This window comes from Sus scrofa, chromosome 1, assembly GCF_054392235.1.
Source record: "Sus scrofa isolate SSC_HxYL_T2T_F1_AM1 chromosome 1, Sscrofa_HxYL_maternal_Yorkshire_Landrace_v2.0, whole genome shotgun sequence".
Lineage (NCBI taxonomy): Eukaryota > Metazoa > Chordata > Mammalia > Artiodactyla > Suidae > Sus > Sus scrofa.
Window position 1 is genome coordinate 265,052,797 of NC_139383.1, and position 20,210 is coordinate 265,073,006.

At 53.2% G+C, this 20,210-nt stretch overlaps 1 protein-coding gene across 5 annotated transcripts in view; it reads left to right on the forward strand.

The window, feature by feature from the left end:
* RGS3 (regulator of G protein signaling 3) overlaps nt 1–20,210 on the forward strand; it is a 151,674-nt gene that overhangs the window by 125,878 nt on the left and 5,586 nt on the right. For all 5 annotated transcript variants that reach the window (XR_014825149.1, XR_014825157.1, XM_003480580.5 and 2 more), the window contains 2 exons: nt 7,207–8,175; nt 18,157–18,221. Coding sequence is in view for 3 of the 5 variants with exons in the window: in XM_003480580.5 (XP_003480628.5) it covers nt 7,207–8,175; nt 18,157–18,221 (1,034 nt within the window). In the remaining 2 variants the exon portion in view is untranslated. The remainder of the gene's footprint in view (nt 1–7,206; nt 8,176–18,156; nt 18,222–20,210) is intronic.

The following is a 20,210-nucleotide window of genomic DNA, read 5'->3' on the forward strand; positions in this document are numbered from 1 at the left end:
GGGCAGGAAGAGGCTGGGGAAACTTCTGCTCTCAGCTTGCATGACTTCCTGATGAAAAGAAAGCTGGAGGTGTGGAAGGGGGCTGTGGAGCTGGGGCTGGGGAGCAGAGACTGCAAGTCCAGGCCCCCCCACCACGCACATAGAGGACCTGAGAGGGGAAGGGGCTTGGCCAGGTGGTAATGGGGGGCTCAGTGCCAGAACCTCAGACCTCGGGAGCTGCTTCCCCTGCTGGGCTTCTAGGCGGGAAGTGGGCATCTCAGCAGGTTCCTGGGGACATGTCCTCCCAGCCAGGTGAAAGCCAAGAGCAGGGAAGGCCTCTAAGAGGGCTCCCCCTCTTCTTACTCCTCAGGCGTTCCTCTTCCCTGCATGTCGGTGTTCTGAGAGGTTCTGAAGGGGTGCGCTGCTTCTCCTCCGTGCCTCAGCATTGCTTTCAGTACAATGGGTGTGCTCCTTGTTGTGGTGTGTTGCCTTCCTAAGCCCCAGATAGATCTATCAGCTAGATCGTGGGATCTTTAGGGACAGAATCTTCAGTTAGTAGTCAAATTCCTCCTCTTTCCTCAAGGTCGTGCCTCTTCTGCGTGGGCTCAGTTACAGAGGGAGCACCCTGTGTTGAAACTGGTCCCCACTCTAGGTTCTGGTCTGGATTCTAGTCCTGATTCTGTTGTGTGACCTTGGGTATATTACCTTCCTTCTCTGGGCTTCAGGTACCTTATCTGTTAACTGAAGCTGCGCCCCAGAATTTTCTAGGGAGTCAAGAAAAACGGCAAGATGCCTGGGCCCTACTCACGGGGACTCTTATCCAGGAGGTCTGGAATTGGACCCAGATATAGATATATTTTTAAATGTGCCATGGGTGATTCTGAAGTATATCTCTCTGTTGAGAACCCATAGTCTGGATCAGTACTTTACAACTTTGGCATGCGAATTAATCACCTGGGATCTTGGTAAAATGTGATCCAGTACGTGTGGATTGAGGCCCAAGAGTCTGTGTTTCCTATGAGCTTCCAGGTACAGGTGCTTCTGCAGGTTCATGAGTCACACTTAGATAATAAGAGCCTGGATGGTCCGTGAAGTTCTTTGGATTGACCACTCATTCATTCATTCATTCATCATCAACCCTTAAGATGCGGACTGGGGAGAGGTGAGGCTAGAGGGAAAGACAAAGCCGGAATCTCCCAGGGCTACAGAACCTGGACTTTATCTGGAGGGCACTGGGGAGCCAGGTCAAGGTTTTAGGCAGAGGAACAACACGGTCAGATTAGCATGTAGCAGACTCCCCTGGCATGGCGCAGGGAATAGCCAGAGGGGTGCGGACCTCAGCTGCGAGATCAGCATCCGTCTCCGTGGGAGACGACGTGGTCCTCAGGCAGGTGGTAGTGAGTGGAGATGGAGAGAGTAGATTTTTTTTTTCCTTTTTAATCAACTTTATTTTTTAGAGTCATTTTAGGCATTTGAGAGGAAAGTACATAGAGTTCCCAATACTTCCTGTCCCTGCTCGCCCATAACCTCCCCCAGTGGAAAAATTCTTAAGATTTTACGAGAGATAATCAGGAGGGTTTTATGATTGGCCAGGGGTTGGGGGGGTGGGGAGGGCAACGAAGAAAGACTGATTCCCAGGTCTCCTGTTTGGGGACCTGGTGGTGGCATCCTTGACCCAGAGACTCTGAGAGGAGGAATGGGCTTGGGGGAAGGTCACGCGTTCAGTGTGGGGCGCGTGGAGCTGGGAGCTGCAGTGGGACATGCGCAGGAGGTCTCCGTCTCGGGGTCTTGGCTCTAGCCTCAGGCTGTCTGCTCCCTGGTGAGCCCGTCCGTGCCCACCGAGCAGACTTCAGACTCCGTGTCCTTCCACAGTGGGGGCCTTTCGCCCTCGCGCCTCTGTTCTCTCACAGGGCCTGGCAGTTTTCCTCTCGTGGATCACAGTTTTTTTCCAAACTGTCTCTTTGGGTGGTGACTTGATTCATGTCTGATTCTCTAGCCTGTAAGCTCCACCAGGACAAGGATTATGTCTTTCTTATTCCCCGGTGTATCCACAGAGCCTGGAACATTCTGAGAAAGGATGAGTGGACTGGGTGTTGTCCGGGGCCAGATGGCGCATGTGGTGATGGTCGCCTGGGGAGTGGACGGTGCATGGTGGGGAGTGTGTGGGGCTGAAAGGGGGCAGGGCTGGAGCAGGTTCCCAGGAACAGACCACAGGCCGAGAGGCCGGTGATGGAGCGGAGAAGAGGGCCATTGGCTCCATCAGAGGAAAGCCAGGGAGGGGAATTCAAAGCCAGGCTGTGCTGTGGTGGTCGTGGCTGCTGTTTATGGAGTGCTTGTGCGCCGGCTCTGGGTGGATGTCGGCTCCTCCCAGTGCATCCTCTGTTACAGCAAAGGCAACGGAGGCCCAGAGACGTATTACCCCCGAGGTCACCCAGCCAGCGAGTGTGAAGTGGGGACCAGTATCCCAGAGCTGTCACCCCAGGAGGTGTGGCCTGCATCCTCCTGGACTTTGCTGAACCTGTCGCAGTGGGGGTGGCGGGGGAGGAGAACAGCCTAGAGGCCCCTGAGCCAGTGGTGGAGGCAGGGCGGTGGCTCCAGCTTCTGGGTGTCAAGAAGCCAGGCCTGTAGAGATGGCCTGAGGCTGAGCTGGGGTTCCTGGAAGCCAGCATCAAGCCAGGGCCCCAGACGCATACAGAGCTGAGCAACCCTATTCCAGAAGAGAGAAGGTGGGATTCTAGTAGCCTCTCTCTTTCTCCAACAACTTTCCATGTTACAGAGCACTTTCCTGCCCTTTCTCAGACTTGGTCCCCAGAAGCGGTAGTCTGGGATCACACACCTAGCAAGTGATCGAGGGAGGATTCCAGCCCCGAGTCTTCCGGCTTTACGTCCAGGGCTCTTTCTGTAAAATCCTGTGTAAGGGCCACTTTGAGATGGAGGCAAACCCCAGTTCACCCCTTACCTCCACCAGCCCAGCCCAGCCCAGCCCAGCCCAGTGCAGGAAGTGGGTTTTGAGGGCAGATGCGGAGCGGGCATCTGTGGGGGATGTGATGAGTCATCTCAGTGAAAGCTGCAGGTTGATGCTGGGGTCAGTTGACCTGGCTCCACATTTAGCAGCTGTGTGACGTTGGGCAAGTCACTTCCAGCGCCTGCTGCCACCCCCAACCTCCATAGCAGGCAGGGGTCTAGAGCCTAGGGGACATAGCTGGGGTGAGCAGGCCTCTGCGTGTCATACCTGGCACCCTTTCCCAGCCTGTTCCGAGCCCTGCATTGGATTGGGAAGCGGATTTGATTAGATCCTAAACAACAGCTCCATTTAGAGGGCCTGGTTCATTTCCTGTGTGCTTCTAGCAGGCGAAACACGCACAGAATTAACCCTGGTCCAGCCACGCCAAGGAAGTGGCGGATGGGAGAGACACGCTCCCCGTGGAAGGGGAAGAGCCGCGGCGAGCGCTCTGGACCCAGGGCCCTGGGTGAGCAGGCTGGTCCCTGGGGTGCCTTGGCTGGGTGCTTCTCACCCTCACCTGTTGTAACAACTGCCTTTTTGGGTGTCCGAGGCTGCCTGCACTTCCTCCATCAGACCACTCACCACGTTCACTAAGGCCAGTTGTTCAGCCTCTGTTTTTCTGCTCAGCTGAGGGCAGGGATTGTGTCTGACTTGGTCTCTGCTGTCCCCACCCCTATCCCAGGGTCTAACTCAGTGCCTGGAGAATGAATGAGGGCATGTATGAAGCCAGTCCCAGCCCTCCGCCTGCCCTACGGCCTGCCCAGAGCAGTCATACCTAGGGCTCTGCATGGGTCATTCTGTCGCTCACAGGACGGTCCCACGGCCCGGCATTGGCGTCCCTTCTGTAACCTGGCTCTCCTCTTTATCTCCTGTCCTAATTCTCTCACTCGCCACCCTGTGTCCCAGGTTTCTGAGATTTCCTGTTTCAGAGGCTCCCTTCCCTTGAGGTACTGGCACCCCTGCTTTCCTAGGAACACAGGCCTGGCCAGACCTACTCAGAGGCACACACAAGCCCATCCAGGGGCTGGGGAGGGAACCAGTGAGCTCTGGTCTCATGTGGGTCGGGCCCAGGTGCAGGGCCTCTGGTGGCAGGGCTCATAGCCTGCTCCCCCTCCGTCTAGACCCCCAAGGACCCGAGTGGTGGGGAGAGACCCTTGGCCAGGACACATGAGTTCTAAAACTGGATCTTCGGTAATTCCCTTAGGCTCTGGGACCTCAGATTCCCTATCTCTAAGACAAGGGGAGACTAATAATTGCTACCAGTTTATCAAATGCCTCTCTGGGGCTGGCCGTGAAGAGCACGAGCTTAGTCCTCTGAGTCTGGTGTGATAGCCCGGCTCTGTTCCACATAAGGAAGCAGACTCTCGGAATAGCCAGAGGCTTGTCCATCTTCTCACCCAGCTTGGAGCGGACACTGCTGGAATGAGAACCAAGTCGGAGCAGGGTGTCTGAGCAGGAAATGCTGGGCGCTCAGTGAGCTCTGGGTCCTGGGTGGTTTCTCAGGTACCCTGGGGCGGGGGGCCCTCTGGGGACAGAGGCACTTCCCCTCCTAGCTTTGTTTGGTTTGGCCTTGGTTTAGGGCAGGATTGGCAGAGGCAGGCTGACTTGCATTTCTGGTTTTGGGTCTGTTGCTGCACTTTCCCCGAGGGGTGGGCGGGCTCTGGCCACAGTCACTGCTGGTACCTCCGCCCCCATGCCCCCAGGAAAGGGGAAATGCTGCTGCTTCCCTCTGAGGGCCCAGGGCCAGGCCCCGGGGCATGGGGGCACCATTTCTGTTTCTTTCATCTGTCTTTCCAGATGGGGGTTTCTGGCCAGGGGACTGGGCTGCTCTGGGCCTGAGATCTGAAGTGAGCTTGGGATGAAGGAGCCAGAGGCCTGGCTCTAACCCCAGCCCAGCCCTGCGGGTACATGTACCTTTGGGCAAGTCCCTAGGTCACCATCCAGGCTGGGCCCTCTGTCTTCCTGTCAGTTCAGTGGAGGGTCTCTCTGATCCCTTGGGAACAAACTAAGGTTCCCAGGTGAGATTCCTGGACTGGGGCTCCGGGTATCCCAATCGCCAACTTCCATTCAGGGGCCTGACAGTTTGTTTCTAGGGGTGTGTGGGAAGGATGGGCCACTGTTTGAGTTTGGGACCATAGCTGTAATCACCATGACTACTGCCACCATCGTTATCCCGTTTCAGAGCTTTTACTTTTTATAGTCACTCTCCTGGTGTGTCACTGGGTCACATTGGTCATCCCACGTCGTAGGTGGAGACCCTGAGGCCCAGAGGGTTCCATGACTGACTCTGTCTGGCGCTGCCATGTAATTCTAGCTTGGCCCCTGCTCCTCGCTGGCCCTCAGCCTCCGCACCTGTGCAGTGGGGATTTGGGCTTGCTGACGTTCTAGGGTCGGAGGCAGTAAAGTCTGAGGGGTTCCCGGGTGGAGTCATCATCCAGCTGCAGGCAGGATTTCAAGGGCAGGAAGTCCTCGGGGCAAGTGGGCCCCTGTCATTGGCTGTCCTGGGAACCAGACCCTGGCCAAGTCCTCCTAAGGCATTCTCCAGAGGCGTCCCCTCCCGGCTCAACACCTCTCCCTGCTGCTCTGGGGGTGGCGGTGAGGTAGGGAGGGCTTTCACTTGACTGCTTCCAGGTGGTGGCTTTTGCCCACACTCCTTTCACATCCGCTCTGGTGCTCCCAGATGCCACGGTGACCCCAGCATATGTGTGTGGCACCCTGCAGCTGCCTTGAGCTTTGGCTGGGCTGTTTATTCCCAGATGTGAGGCCCGGCTGGCCAAGGGCTTACATAAGTTCCCAGCTGCAGGCGTAGCCTTTCAGTTTCTGGCAGCTGTGCAGTAGTGGATAGCGGTGGGCTCAGCTTCCTCATCTGTCACATGGACATGAGCGGTTTTTACCATAAGAGCTCTTAACCTATGCTCTGAAGGACTCACCCCTGAAGTTCTCTGCCCGTGTGCGTTTGTCCCCTTGGATCTGTGCAGTTCCCAGGAACGTGTGGCATCTTTCTCTTTCATTGTTCTGGGTGTTATGGCCTCTTCGTGGCATCTGGGCTCTGCGTAGTTCCAGGTCCAGCATTTCAAGTCCTTGACTACGATGAGTGGCCTAGCCTAGCCCCGGCCTGGGACACCCCTGACTTTCTTGGAGCCCTGGTTTTCCTGTGAGAGCTTCTTCTCAGACTCCCCCGAGGGTATGCTTTTTCCCTGTGCAAATGAATCTGCAGGAACCCAGCAAAACCTCCAAGGGTTCTGAGGGTGGTGTGAGAGGCAGGAAATGCTTCCTTTTTATATATGGAACTTCTCTGAGGTTCCTCCAAGCACAGTTTAAAAATCACTGGGTGGCTGATCCCTCAGTGAGGTTCCATGTTTTGGGGACATCTGTCTAGTCCAAGTGTGGACAGTATTTTGAGGTTCCAGGTTTTTTTGTTTGTTTTCTGAGGGCTGCACCCATGGCATATGGAAGATTCCAGGCTAGGGGTCCAATCTGAGCTGCAGCTGCCAGCCTACACCACAGCCACAGAAATGAGGGATCCGAGCCGCATCTGCTACCTACACCACAGCTCATGGCAATACTGGATCCCCAACCCACTGAGTGAGGCCAGAGATTGAACCTGAGTCCTCGTGGATACTAGTGGGATTCGTTTCCACTGCGCCACATCAGGAACTCCTTGAGGTTCTAGTTTTATTCCAGTTTATTCGTTTCAAAAAGATCTAAACATTCAGATCAAGTTCTTACTTGGGTGTCTGGGTCCAGGATTCTCTCACTTAGTGATTGCTCTGGCTTGGGGTTTTGTTTGATTCTGGTGCGTGAAGGCAGCGGCCGTCTGGCTCCTCATTTATTCACAGAGGGGACTTGCTCACAGAGGGCCTGTGGCACTTCCCTTAGAAGGCCATCGGGGCAATTCCATAAGAGGGGTTTCACCTGCTGTGGCCCCTGGCAGATAATAGGAGCAGGTAATTGTACCTTCTCCCCCTTCTCCCTTAATTGACCAACCACGTTTTTGATGGAGCAGAAGTTTCCAGCAAGGAAGTTAGGGTGGGAACCCATTTTCAGCTAAGCTTAAGGGGCTTTCAGGCTTCCATCTGGTGCTTTGACTTTCACACTGTGGGGTGTGGGGTGCAGGCTGTGGGGTTTGGGCTGCTGCTTGAGTTTGTTTCAGCTTCTGAGACATTGGCTCGTGCACAGTAGCCTCCCCTTGTGAACCTTGCTCATTTCTCTTTATTTCACAGATGTTTAAGGCAGAGGCGGATGAGAAGAGGGAGATGCCCTTAGAGGAAGGGAAGAGGCTGGGTGCTGAGGACCCCCCACCCAGCAAGGACCCCTCTCCTGGCCAGGAGCCTCCTCCAGGACAAGACCTTCCACCCAAAAAGGACTCCTCCTCTGGCCAGGAACTTTCTGCTGGCCCAGAATCACTGTCCAGCAAAGACTCACCTTCCTGCAAAGAACCCCCTCCGGGCCAGGAACCCTCGCCAAGCAAGGACTCCCCACCGTGCCAGGAACCCCCTGCACCCCCAGCCCCTTCTCCGCACCAGGACCTTCCTGCTGGGCAAGAACCCTCTCCCGGGCGAGACCTTCTCATCAGCAAAGACCTCCCTGCCGCCGAGGACCCCCCTGCTCAGGACCTTCAGCTCGGTCAAGATCTGCCCCCTAGCCAGCCCCCTCTGGCAGCTGAGGCCCTTGCTGAGGAGACCACGAGCTCAGGGGACCCACCAGCAGTCACAGGGGACCCGCCCGTGGCTTCGAGGCCAAACTTTGTGATCCCCGAGGTGCGGCTGGATTGTGTCTACAGCCAGAAGGCAGGGGCGGAGGGGGGCAGCTCGGGCGATGAGGAGGATGCGGAAGAGGCTGAGGAGGGGGAGGAGGGCGAGGAGGACGAGGACGAGGACACCAGCGATGACAACTATGGAGAGCGCGGCGAGGCCAAGCGCAGCAGCATGATCGAGACGGGCCAGGGCGCGGAGGGCGGCCTCTCGCTGCGCGTGCAGAACTCGCTGCGGCGCCGGACGCACAGCGAGGGCAGCCTGCTGCAGGAGGCCCGTGGGCCCTGCTTCTCCTCCGATACCACCTTGCACTGCTCTGACGGAGAGGGCACTGCGTCCACCTGGGCCATGCCTTCGCCCCGCACGCTCAAGAAGGAACTGGGCCGCAATGGTGGCTCAATGCATCACCTTTCCCTCTTCTTCACAGGGCACAGGAAGGTAAGGAGGCCAAGGGCGGAGGGGCAGTGGGTACACCGTGGGGTGGGGAGAGCATGGGTCCAGATGCTACAGGGAACAAGCCTTCGCTCTGTCCCACCTCTGCCTTTCTCTCAGCCTTCCGGTGAGCTTTCTTACCCATTTGACAGAGGATGAAACTAAGGCCCAGAGGTACCAAGAAGGCAGAAGCCATGGACTTAATCCCATGACTTTACGACTCTAGAGATTCTCCGTTGTACTGGGGGCACCCACAGAAAGTAGAGCAGGTGTATGTGGATCCAAAAGCTCCAACTTAATAGATGGAGAAATAGTTTAAAAAAAATTTTTTTTTATTTTTAGGGCCACACCTATGGCATATGGAAGTTTCCAGGCTAGGGGTCAAATCGGAGCTGTAGCTGCCAGCCTATGCAACAGCCACAGCAATGCCAGATCTGAGCCGTGTCTGCAACCTACACTACAGCTCATGGCAACACTGGATTCTTAACCCACTGAGTCAGGCCAGGGATTGAACCTGCATCCTCATGGATCCTAGTCAGGTTCGTTAACTACTGAGCCACAAAGGAAACTCCACTGGAAAAATAGTTATAATTTACATTTGGTCTAGGCCTTGCCAGACTAGAAATCTATCAGCCAACAACCATGACAACAAAGATTTTCTCTGTGCTGGCTTTATTCTAAGTAATTTACTGTTGTCGCCCCCTGCAGATGGGGAAACTGAGGCACTGAGAGGTTATCTCACTTGTCCCAAGTTGCATAATTTGTAAATGTCTGAACCAGAATTAGAATGTGGCTCCAGGGCTGGAGCTCTTAACCACCATGCTATTTGCCTCTCGCAAATATTTATAAATAGATGAATAAGTGTTTATTGATTTCCTGCTGTGTGTCAGGCCCTGTGCTCTGTGCCATAGCAGGGGCCATAGAAATGTGTGAGGCTGATCTCAGCCTGTGAGGAATGCTTTCTCTGTGTGGGCCGGGAAGGTGCCCTAACAGTGAAAAGATTGCGTCATGGCCGTGGGAAGCTCATTAGCCAGCTTGAGTCTGGGTCCTGCCCCTTACTTATTGTGTGGCCTCAGGTGAGTCCCACCGCTCTTCTGAGCCTTAGTGTCTTCTCTGAACAGCAGAAATGAATAGTGCTCACATCCTATGGTGGTTGAGGAACCCAAAGAGTCTGGTGCCTGGTGACATTAGTGCAGGTGCCAGGTGGATGCCGTGGAGGTGCTGACAGCTGGTGCAGTGCCAGGTGTCGTTATGACAACTGTTGTCAGGCTAGGTGGGTGAGGGTGGTCAGTGACCACAGAGGGCAGCTGACCCTCAGACACCTGCAGATTCAGGGAGGAGAGACCTCAGGGCCTAGGGCCTCCAAGAAAGGCTTCTGACCAAGGATGCTCCTCAGCTTGGCCTTGAAAGTTGAGTGGGTTTAGAAGAAAAACAGAGGATGAGGCAGGCATTCTGTGAAAGATCATGACCTGGGCAAAATTATCTGTAGAAGCCAGTGTAGCTGGAACAGGAGACTTCTCAAGTGCGGGATGGTAGACACATGGGACCCGTGCTGCCATTGCTGCCTCCAAACCCGTGGCAGACATGACTAATGGATTCCAGCACACTTCCCCACCAAGGTGAGACATGGCCTCAGAGGCCTCCTCAGCTTCTCAGCCACTAGCAATAAGGCTGGTCCGGCCTGTGGGAGGACACTTTCTGCTAAAAGGTAGCTAGACTGGAAGGGCAGGTTGGGGCCCTCCGGAAAAGGGCCCTACGCTTTGTGCCTCGGTATTGGAACTAAATCCCAAAGGAATTGGGGCTGGATCTCTCTCCTCATCTGTAAGCACTTTGATGTGCTCTGAACGCACCAGAAGCGGAAGTTATTAATGTATAGATTGCTAAATCCCTGACCCCAGGCTCTGGAATCAGATTTTCTGGAATCAGAACTTCCGGGGATGGTGCCCAGACCCTGCATTCTAAGCAAGCCCCTCAGGGAGTAGATGTTCCCCATAGTTTGAGTATCACCATCTTAGGCCATTCTTGAGAAAGCTTCTCTAGGAAAGAGTCCAGAACTCTGTTTTACTGAGGCGAAACCTCAGGCTGACTCAGGCCCGGGCTGGATGCTCTGCTCTGGAGGATGACTGAGGTCCAAGGGCCCACCACCTACCTTGGGCTCCCCAATTTCAGTGCTCCCCACCAGACCCTTCCACGTTCTGTCCCCTTCCCCTTTGTTCCAGGACAAATATGTATATACAGATAAATCCCCACACATTCTCACGTAATTTCTAGGTCCGCCAATCAGTTGATCTCAGCTCCTGTTTGGGGGGCAGGTACTTCCACCCGGCCGTCCTGCAGGCCCAGGCCTGCTCGCTCCTGTCTCAGCTTCCTCCTTTGGGTGCCCAAGGTTCTCACTGGCATCCTCCCCTCCACCACACTCTTACTGCCTGGCGCTTCCTTTCCTGGGCCTGAGTGACTAGTCTGTCAGGGACCTCAGAGGCTGCCACTAGCCCCTGCTGGCTACCCCTCCACATGGCCTCCGCTTACCAGGACTCGAGTCCTTCATCATTCACATCCTCCCTCCAGGCAGTGGCTTCAGTGGGAAACCAACCCTTGTCAAGGGGAGGTGAGCTCTAGGCTGGGCAGGTACCCTGCTCTCGCTCCATCCCTTACTGGTAGTGAGCCTTGGGCAGTGAGTCTCTGCCTCAGTCTCCTCATCGGTAAAGTGGGTATCATACCTCCTCGGTGTTATGCTGGGAAGACTCCGAGCCTGACTCAGACAGCATGTTTAGGGCAGGGCCTGGTACTCAGCAGCTGGTAGGTGCTCCTAAATGGGCATCATGCTGACAATGATGGCGAGGAGGAGGAGGATGGTAGTAGCAAGGGCAGTGACAGTTATCTCAACATTCACAAGGTGCCCCCAGCTCCCCTTCCTTTTTCTTCTTTTGTTTTGTGTTTTGGGCCACCCCACGGCATATGGAGGTTCCCAGGCTAGGGGCTGACTTGGAGCTACAGCTGCCGGTCTACGCCACAGTCACAGCAACACAGGATCTGAGCCGTGTCTGTGACCTACACCACAGCTCATGGCAACACCAGATCCCAAACCCACTGAGCAAGGCCAGGGATCAAACGTGCATCCTCCCGGATACTAGTTGGACTCATTTCCACTGCGCCCCAGTGGGAACTCCCTGCAGCTCTCCTTTCCAACCTTCACAGCACTGCTGGGAGCTGGGACCAGTTGTACACATTTTACAGTAGGGAGCCTGAGGCCTAGGGAGAAGGTTTTGTCCCAGGCCACAAGACAATGAAGCTGGAGGTGGCCTCACCCTGTCCAGTCGTCTCTGGCTCTGCCCCTGACCCTGCATGCCTCCTGCTGGTGAGGGGCAGGGGTGGGGGGCTGGAGCCAGGAGAGGCAGCAGGTTTTCCTGTGGCTTCTATCTTCTTGACTTGGGCCTGGCTTTTCTGGGAAGGTCCATGGATGCCGACAGATCAGTTTCCAGGCAGAGCCGGACAGAGGTGAAGAGGAGGGGCCTGAGGTCCTCAGGCTGTGGAGTGGGGCAGACTGGGTTCAAGTGTCGGCTCTGCCTCCTCCTTCCTGTCCCAAGACCTTGGCCAGGTTGTGTTTTCCTCTGAGTTTCAGTTTTCACTTATAACACGGGAATGTGAAGTCTTCACTGAGTTGTGCAGGGATTCCAAAAATTGCAGGATGCTAACAGCTCTGTGCCCATGGCAGTGATCCTCTGAGGACGTGAGACCCAGGAGAGCCAGACAGAGCAGGCGTGGCTTTGGGCCAGTCCTTGTGCTGCTCTGTGGCTAAGCTGAGGGTGTCCAGGGTCCTGGGTGCATGCTGTAGGCACAGGGGTGACAGTCCCTATATGTACTGAGACTCTGCTATATATAGGAGTCTCCGAGCCAGACCTGCCTGAGAGATGGTCCTCTCAGCCGTGGTTACCTTATGGATGGACTGCCTGACGTCTGGGGAGGAGGAGATCCCCCAGGGTTATCCTGGGCTCATCCCCTGGATCTGGCTCCTTGTGCTGGGTTGAGTTGTCCCACAGTGCCCTCTGCTGCCAGACCGACGCCCTGCCGGCTTCTCCCTGGAGGTCCTGCAGGGCAGATCCACAGGCTCATGTCTGCCCTTTCCTGGGAGCCAGGGGAGCTCCAAGAGTATGTGGGTCTGGGCCCACGGTGCTGCTATTGAATTTCACTCCAGCCTGGCTTGGCTTGGCTCAGGATCATTCTTTGACAATAAGGAGACAGAGGCTATGACCCCTCCCTGGCCATGCTTCCTTCTCCCCTCCTGCTTGGGCAGAGGCTGTCAGCGGAGAGTCAGACAAGACAGCCCCTAAGATGCCTTCCAGCTCCAAGATAGGATAACACCTTCCAGCCTCCCAGTTTTTAAAAAGCCTAGGGTGTTCCCTTCATAGCTTAGAGGAAACAAACCCAACTAGTACCTATGAGGATGCCAGTTCGATCCCTGGCCCCTGCTCAGTGGGTTAAGAATCTGGCATTGCCATGAGCTGTGGTGTAGGTCACAGACGAGGCTCGGATCCTGCATTGCTGTGGCTGTGGTGTCGGCCGGCAGCTGTAGCTCCAATTCAACTCCTAGCCTGGGAACCTCCATGTGCAGCATCTTTGGCCCTAAAGCAAATAAACAAAAAGCCTAGAGAATTTTATTTCCTATGCCTAAACAGTTAAGTGTAGCATTTAGCCCCAGTGTTTGCACAGGGTTCCATGGGGTCTACCAGGCTAGTCTGGATCAGAGAGAGCAGCCAGGCAGGGCCAGGTGGCCTGGAAGTCAGTTCAGGGCCAATAGCGGAAACCAGGTGAGGCCCTGCTCACAGGAGCGCCTTCGCCATGGGCGGGCTGTAGAGCTGGACCTGAGATTCTCTGCCCCTAGCCAGCTCGGAGAGTGCAGGGAAGTTACTGGGCTACTCTGGGTCTCGGTTTCCTCAGCCATAAACTGGGAGAAATCACAGCAAATAGCTCTTAGAATTGCTGAGAAGACTAAAAGATGACATAGCACTTGAGCACGGTGTCTGGCACATAGGAAATGTCAGCAGTGACCACCAGAGCTATGAGTTACGAGCACCTCCAGTACCAGGCTCCGCGGTAAGCATTTCACATGTTAATTCATCCTCATCACAGCCCTACCAGGTAGGTCCAATTATTGTCCTTATTTTACAAATAAGGAAGCTGAGACACAGAGAGGGGATAGGATTTGGCTAAGGTCAATTAGCTGCTAAGTGACTGGGCTAGGATTCAAATCCAGGCAGTTTAGAATCTAACTCGTTTTGTGTGTGTGTGTGGTTTTTTTTTTTTTTGCTTTTGAGGGCCCCACGCTTGTGGCATATGGAGGCTCCCAGGCTAGGGGTTGACTCAGAGCTACAGCTGCCAGCCTACACCACAGCCACAGCCACGCCAGATCTGAGCCGTGTCTGCAACCTACACTGCAGCTCACGGCAATGCCAGATCCTTAACCCACTGAGCAAGGTCAGGAATTGAACCCATGTCCTCATAGATGCTAGTCAGGTTCTGTTTTCTGTGAACTCGCAGAATCTAACTCTTAACCATGACTATTATTATAGCTCTAATTATAATACGAATTATAGTTATTATTCTAAGAGGTAGTGAGCTCCCAGTCCCTGGAGGTGGCTGGTGGAGGCTGGGCACGCTCTGGGGATTCCTGTCTGGAGTGAAGGGGGTGCTGGGAGGTTCTGGGTCCTCAGCAGGGAGGGCCCTGTCACAGAGCAGGGCTGTGGGGCAGTGGGCAGTGGGAGGAGAGCCCCTGTGCACGCTGGGCCCTGGGCAGGCCTCACTACAGCTCCTGGAGAGGCTCGGGAGGCATTCTGAGGCTGCACATGAGAGCCCCGACTTTCTGTCTGTTTCTTCTCCTCCTGGCGCACAGCACCCTCTTGTTGTATGGGTTTCCCTGGTCGCTTTGGGGGCCGGCTCCCAGGGCCAGAGCTCCCCGGCCCCCCTCTAAGGCTGATTGGTGTGGGCCCGTCCCTGGAGAAGATGACCCCCTCCCAGCAGTGAAAGGAAGAGCCCATTTCCCAGCAGTGCAGAGGCTGGGGGCGGTGGACCGGGCGGGAGTGGTCCCCAGGCCCATTGTGTGGGGCCGATAAAGTGCGGAAGCTGAGCTTAGAATGGGAGGAAGCCCAGTGCTCGTGGCCCTTTCCCACGGGTGGGGGCTTCAGGCGCTGCCCAGTCAGGCCAGCACGACTATGGCCTTGTATGTGCATGGAGTGACAGCGACAGCACTCACTGGGCAGTGAATGCTGTCAGCCCCTGGCATGCCAGGATGGGCTTTGGGGGGACCAGGCTTTCTCCTGGTGCATCTCCCCACAGTGCGGTGGGTGACCATCACCACGCCTCTGCTGGACCTAAACAAGTTGAAACCGAGTGGCTAGAAAACGTCTCCAAAGTCACTGGAAGCGGGATCTATACTTAGGTCTGGCTGCAAACTGTGGATCAGGAGCCCCACACCGTAGGCGGGTGTGTGCCTGTGTGCGCACGTACACACGTGTTTACGGGCTTGGTGGGGCAGCATTTTCAGGAAAGAGGCAGCATTTCCCCTGAGTCTTTCACTGAAAACATTCCCGATGTGCCCCGTCTTTACTTTTGAGTAGCAGCATCCTCTGGTGGAGAAAGAGAGTCCCTGAGTTCTAGATTCAGACCTAGATTCCAGCTGTCACTTCAACGTCAGGTATCCATGGGCAGTCGACTTAACTTCTCTAAGGTTCTTAGAGAAGAATATGGACCTACTCTGAAGATTAATAAGATATCATCTGGATATAGCCCATTCTGTGGTCTGGCCTATAGCCTGAGCTCTATGAATGAAGCTGTGGTTTGTCCATCCATCCACCATTTATGCATCCGTCCATCCATTCATGGATGATTGAGCCACCGAGGCCAGTAGCTCCTCCTGCTGACCATATCTGGATGAAATCCACTTTTCTCTTTTGGCTGCACCAGTAGCACATGGAAGTTCCCTGGGCAGGCATCGAATCCAAGCCACAGCTGTGACCCGAGCTGCCACAGAGACTCCATCCAGATCCTTAACCGGCTTTACCACAGCTGGAACTCCAAGTCCACTTTTCTCTTGAGAATTTAGAACACAGTATTTTTTTTTAAATTTATTTTACTGATTTAATTGTTGTGTTAATTTCTGCTGTATGGAAAATGATTCATTTGTACATATACATACATTCTTTTTCATACTTTTCCATTATGGTTTATCACAGAATATGGCGTATAATTCCCTGTGCTATACGGTAGGACTTTGTTGTTTATCCATCCTGTATGTAATAGTTTGTATCTGCTAATCCCAAACTCCCAGCCCATGCCTCTCTCACCACCCTCCCGCTTGGCAACCATAAGTCTGTTTTCTGTGTCTGTGAGTCTATTTCTGTTTCATAAATAAGTTCATTTGTGTCATAGTTTAGATTCCACATATAAATGATATCCTATGGTATTTGTATTTTTCTTCTGACTTACTTCACTTTGTACCTTTATTTCTATCCATGTTGCTGCAAATGGCATTATTTTGTCCTTTTTATGGCTGAGTAGTATTCCATTGTACATATGGAATTGCTAGATTATATGGCAACTCCATTTTTAATTTTTTAAGGAATCTCCATGCTGTTTTCCAAAGAGGCTGCACCAATTTACATTCCCACCAACAGTGTAGGAGGGCTCCTTTTTCTCCACACCCTCTCCCGCATTTGTTATTTGTAGACTTTTTAAATGATGGCCATTCTGACCAGTATTGAGGTAATACCTCATTTTAGTTTTGATTTTCATGTGTCTGATAATTAGCAAAGTTGAACATCTTTTCATGTGCCTGTTGGCCATCTGTATGTCTTTGGAGAAGTGTCTCTTTAGATCTTTGGCCCTTTTTTTTTTATTGGGTTGTTTGTTTTTTTATTATTGAGTTGTAGGAGCTGTTGTATATTTTGGAAATCAAGCTCTTGTCGGTCACATCATTTGCAAATATTTTCTCCCGGTCTGTAGGTTGTCTTTTAATTTAATTTTGTTTATGGTTTCCTTTGCTGTACAAAAGCTTGTAAGTTTGATTAGGTTCCATTTGTTTATTTTTGCTTTTATCTCTATTGCCTTGGAGACTGACCCAAGAAAACATTGGTTTGATTTATGTCAGAGAATGTTTTGCCTATGTTCTCTTCTAGGAGTTTTATGATGTGTGTCATGTCTTTTATATTTGAGTCTTTAAGTTTATTTTTGTGTATAGGGTAAGGGTATGTTCAAACCTCATTAATTTACATGCGCTGCCCAGCTTTCCCAACACCACTTGCTGAAGAGACGGTCTTTTCTCCATTGAGTGTTCTTGCCTCTTTCGTCATAGATTAATTGACTGTAGGTGTGGAGGTTTATTTCTGGGCTCTCTATTCTGAGAACGTAGTATTTTAAGGCTTAGCCCATCTTTTTTGTCTTACGAATGAGGACACTGAGGCCCAGGATGCAGCTCGTGAGGCCTCAGAGCTGAGATGCACACCTGGTGGCCCCCTGACTTGTCTTAGGACATAGCGTCCAAACCCAGGCTGCCCTTAGCACTGGCTCCTCGAGCCTCTCAGTGCATTTCCTGTGCTCCTGTTCTGAAGTGCACTGGGGGGGGGGACCCTGGTTTCCCCTGAGGAGGATGAACATGCACAGGCAGGCAACCGAGGGCAGCCTCAGTAGAGAGGGTGCGAGTCTGGAGTGATCTGGAGGCGGGGAGGAGCGGCAGGCTGGGAAGACAGAGAGACTGGGCCGCAGGCATTCCAGGAAGGGAGGGGGGCCAGGCAGCCAAAGCCAGAGGGGTGGGGCAGGATCTTTGGGCTCAGGGGAGCCCTGGGGAGTCAAGTCTCAGGCCTTGGATCAAGTAGCACGGCCTTCAAGACCCATCGTTCCCAGCCTGCCTTCCCCGCCTCTCTCGAGTCATTCATTCATTGGACAAGTATTTCTTGAGCTCCTAACATGTACCAGACCATGAAGGTGGTCTAGACAGAGGTGAAGGCAGACTGAGAGCCCTTGCTCTGGGGAGCTCACGGTCCAGTGGAGGAGACAGATTTGGAACATGCCATGTTGGGTGTGGTGGGGACCTCAAAACAGGTGAATGAGGCCCAACCTTTGTCTAGGGGTCAAGGAGGGCTTCCCAGGTGAGGTGGCATTTAGACAGCTTACCTGAGGTCTAGGTCTTTCCTGAGGTTGGGTCTTAAGAGGAAGGGGAGGTGGGACAGTCACAGAAGCATCCCCCAAGGAAGGACCAGGACGTGTAAAGGCCTGAGATGAGGGAATGGGGCTGTGAAGACATTTTTTTTTTTGGTTGGAGGGCAGCTTGGAGGGGTTGCTGTAGCAGGGGTCAGGCTGGAGAGATAACGGAAGGAGTGGTAACTTATGTTGAAATGGAGCTTTCTGCCCAGATCCTAAGACGATAGTCCCCGTAGTTCATGTTGTGGAATCTGAACATTATCCCAAGGGCATTGGGGAGCTGTGGAAGCGTTAAGGCAGGAGAGGTACCTTAAATTCGCTTAACACACTGCTGACCAATCCTAGTCTCTTTAAAATGTCAAAATCCTGAGTGAGTTAGTCATTACGATCTTGATTTTGAAATTAAGCAATAGAGGCTCAGAGAGGGACAGTGATTTGCTAAGTCACACAGCAGATCCTTGACTGAAGCGCTGCTCTCTGGCCTCCCTACTGCCATTAATGCTGTGCCCTTGGCTTCCCCACATAGAGAACTTGCCGTGGCTACCTGGCCACTGCTTGGCTTAGAAGGTGCCCAAGGAGGAGACTTCTTTGGGTGGAAGCTCTGCCAAGCCAGCTACACTCCTAGGGCAGGCCGGTCTCAGTAGCGGGGGTCTCCCTCCCGCCCCCGTTCTTCAAGGGGTGGGAGCCTGGGGGTGGGGGTTGCTGGTTTGCAGGAGCTGTTGGATCCCCGAGCCCCTCTTTGCTCAGGCAGCAGCCCCTGGACACCCAGACTACAGCATGTCTGTCTTTTCTCTGCAGATGAGCGGGGCTGACACCGTTGGGGATGATGACGAAGCCTCCCGGAAGAGAAAGAGCAAAAACCTGTACGTTGAAAAGTTCCTCCCCATTGTGATCAGGGAGGACCCTGCACCTTCTTACTCAGCCTTTGGGTTTTTTTTTCCTCCAGGGGAGGGAGCGAGGAGAAGGGGCTGCACCCAGTTCTGCCCCAGACAGAGGCCCGTGAACTGCAAGATCTTGGGACTTATCAGTGGCCCCGGGGTGAGGTCCTGAGCAGCAGCACTGCCCTCTGCATCCACACACAGTGAGGCAAGGTGCTGATTTAGTATTTGGAAGCCACAGGGCACCAAGAAGAAGCAACCTGCCAGGTTGCCAACTTCTAAGCCAAGCAGTGGCCAGGTAGCCACGGCAAGTTCTCTGCTCCTGCTGACCAGCCAGGGGTTCCCTTTTCTCCTCTTAAGCTCTTAAATACTTGCAGTCTTGGACGTTGCCAGGAGAGGGTGCTGCTGGCCCAGAGAGAGAATCCCATGCTCCCCGTGCCTTTTTGGCCCCATCAGAGCATTTACACTTTCGATTTGGAGGCTCCTTGGAGGTGCTCATTCATTCACAGAGAACGAGGGTGTTCTCGGGTCTCCTGGCACCTCGGGCCCTAGAGACTGAGGCCAGGAACAGGGGAGGAGGCAGGGGGCATGTCGTGGTGCGCAGAGGGAACCCCCCGTACAATCCTCTAGTGCCCACCATTCACCACCTGGGGCAGGGAAGAGAACAGGCATCCTTCCCAGTTGCCTCCTGCAACCTTCTTCCCTGAGCAACCTTCTTCCCTGACCTTGACCTTGGCTGGGGTCCACTCCCTAGAAACGTTTTCTCCCTAGCTTCCCTTCTTTATTTTATTTTATTTTTTAATTTTTTTGTCTTTTTGCCTTTTCTAGGGCCACTCCCACGGCATATGGAGGTTCCCAGGCTAGGGGTCGAATCAGAGCTGTAGCCACCGGCCTACGCCAGAGCCACAGCAACGCCAGATCCGAGCCACGTCTGCAACCTACACCACAGCTCCCGGCAACGTTAGCCAATGAGCACGGCCAGGGATCGAACCCACAACCTCATGGTTCCTAGTCGGATTCGTTTCCATTGCGCCACGACAGGAACTGCCCTCTTCCCTCTTTAGTTTTTTGCAGCAACTGTAGGCTTCTCTCACTCCTCAGTCTGGAACAAGCACACTTTCCAGGGAAGGTTTAATGCACGAACAGAACCAATTCTTTGCACCAACCATCCCTGGTCGAGGTAGGACCAGAGCTGCATGGGTGGCCCTCCCAGGGATGAAGCAGCGGAGGGCGGGTGTCCAGGATGCTGGAGCTACCCTGCTCCACCAACTCAAGTCTTCTTTCTAAGTGGGTGCTGCCTTTTGACTGCCCGAAGCTTACATTCTTAGAAGCTTAGTCAAGGACTCTTAGAATCTGGGAGAATAATATAAACATTGACTGTGCCAGGCACTATTCTCTGTGCATTACATACGTTATCTAATACAACCTTTATTGTAATTTTATTTTACATTTCTTTTTTTCTTACCCTATTTTACAAATGGGTAAACTGAGGCACAAAGCGATTAAGTTGCTTGTCCAAGGTCACAAAGCAAGTAAGTGGTAGAGTTAAGATCTGAAACCTGGCATGGGGCTCTAAAATATATATAAATATAAATATAAATATACGTACGTAGGTATATATATATGTATATTTCTTCAGAGCCTGTTGTTTTTTATTTTATTAAAAATTTTATCGATGTATCGTGGATTTACAATGTTATGTTAATTTCCATTGTACAGCAAAGTGATTCAGTTATATATACATTTGTTTTCATATTCTTTTCCACTATGGTTTATCACAGGACATTGAATATAGTTCCCTGTGCAGTAGAGTAGGACCTCGCTGTTTATCCATTCTATGTATAATAGTTTGCATCTGCTAACCCCAAACTCCCAATCCATCCCTCCCCCACCGCCCTCTCCTTGGCAACCACAAGTCTGTTCTGTTTGTTTCTGTTTCGTAGTTAAATTCATTTGTGTTATTCCACATATGAA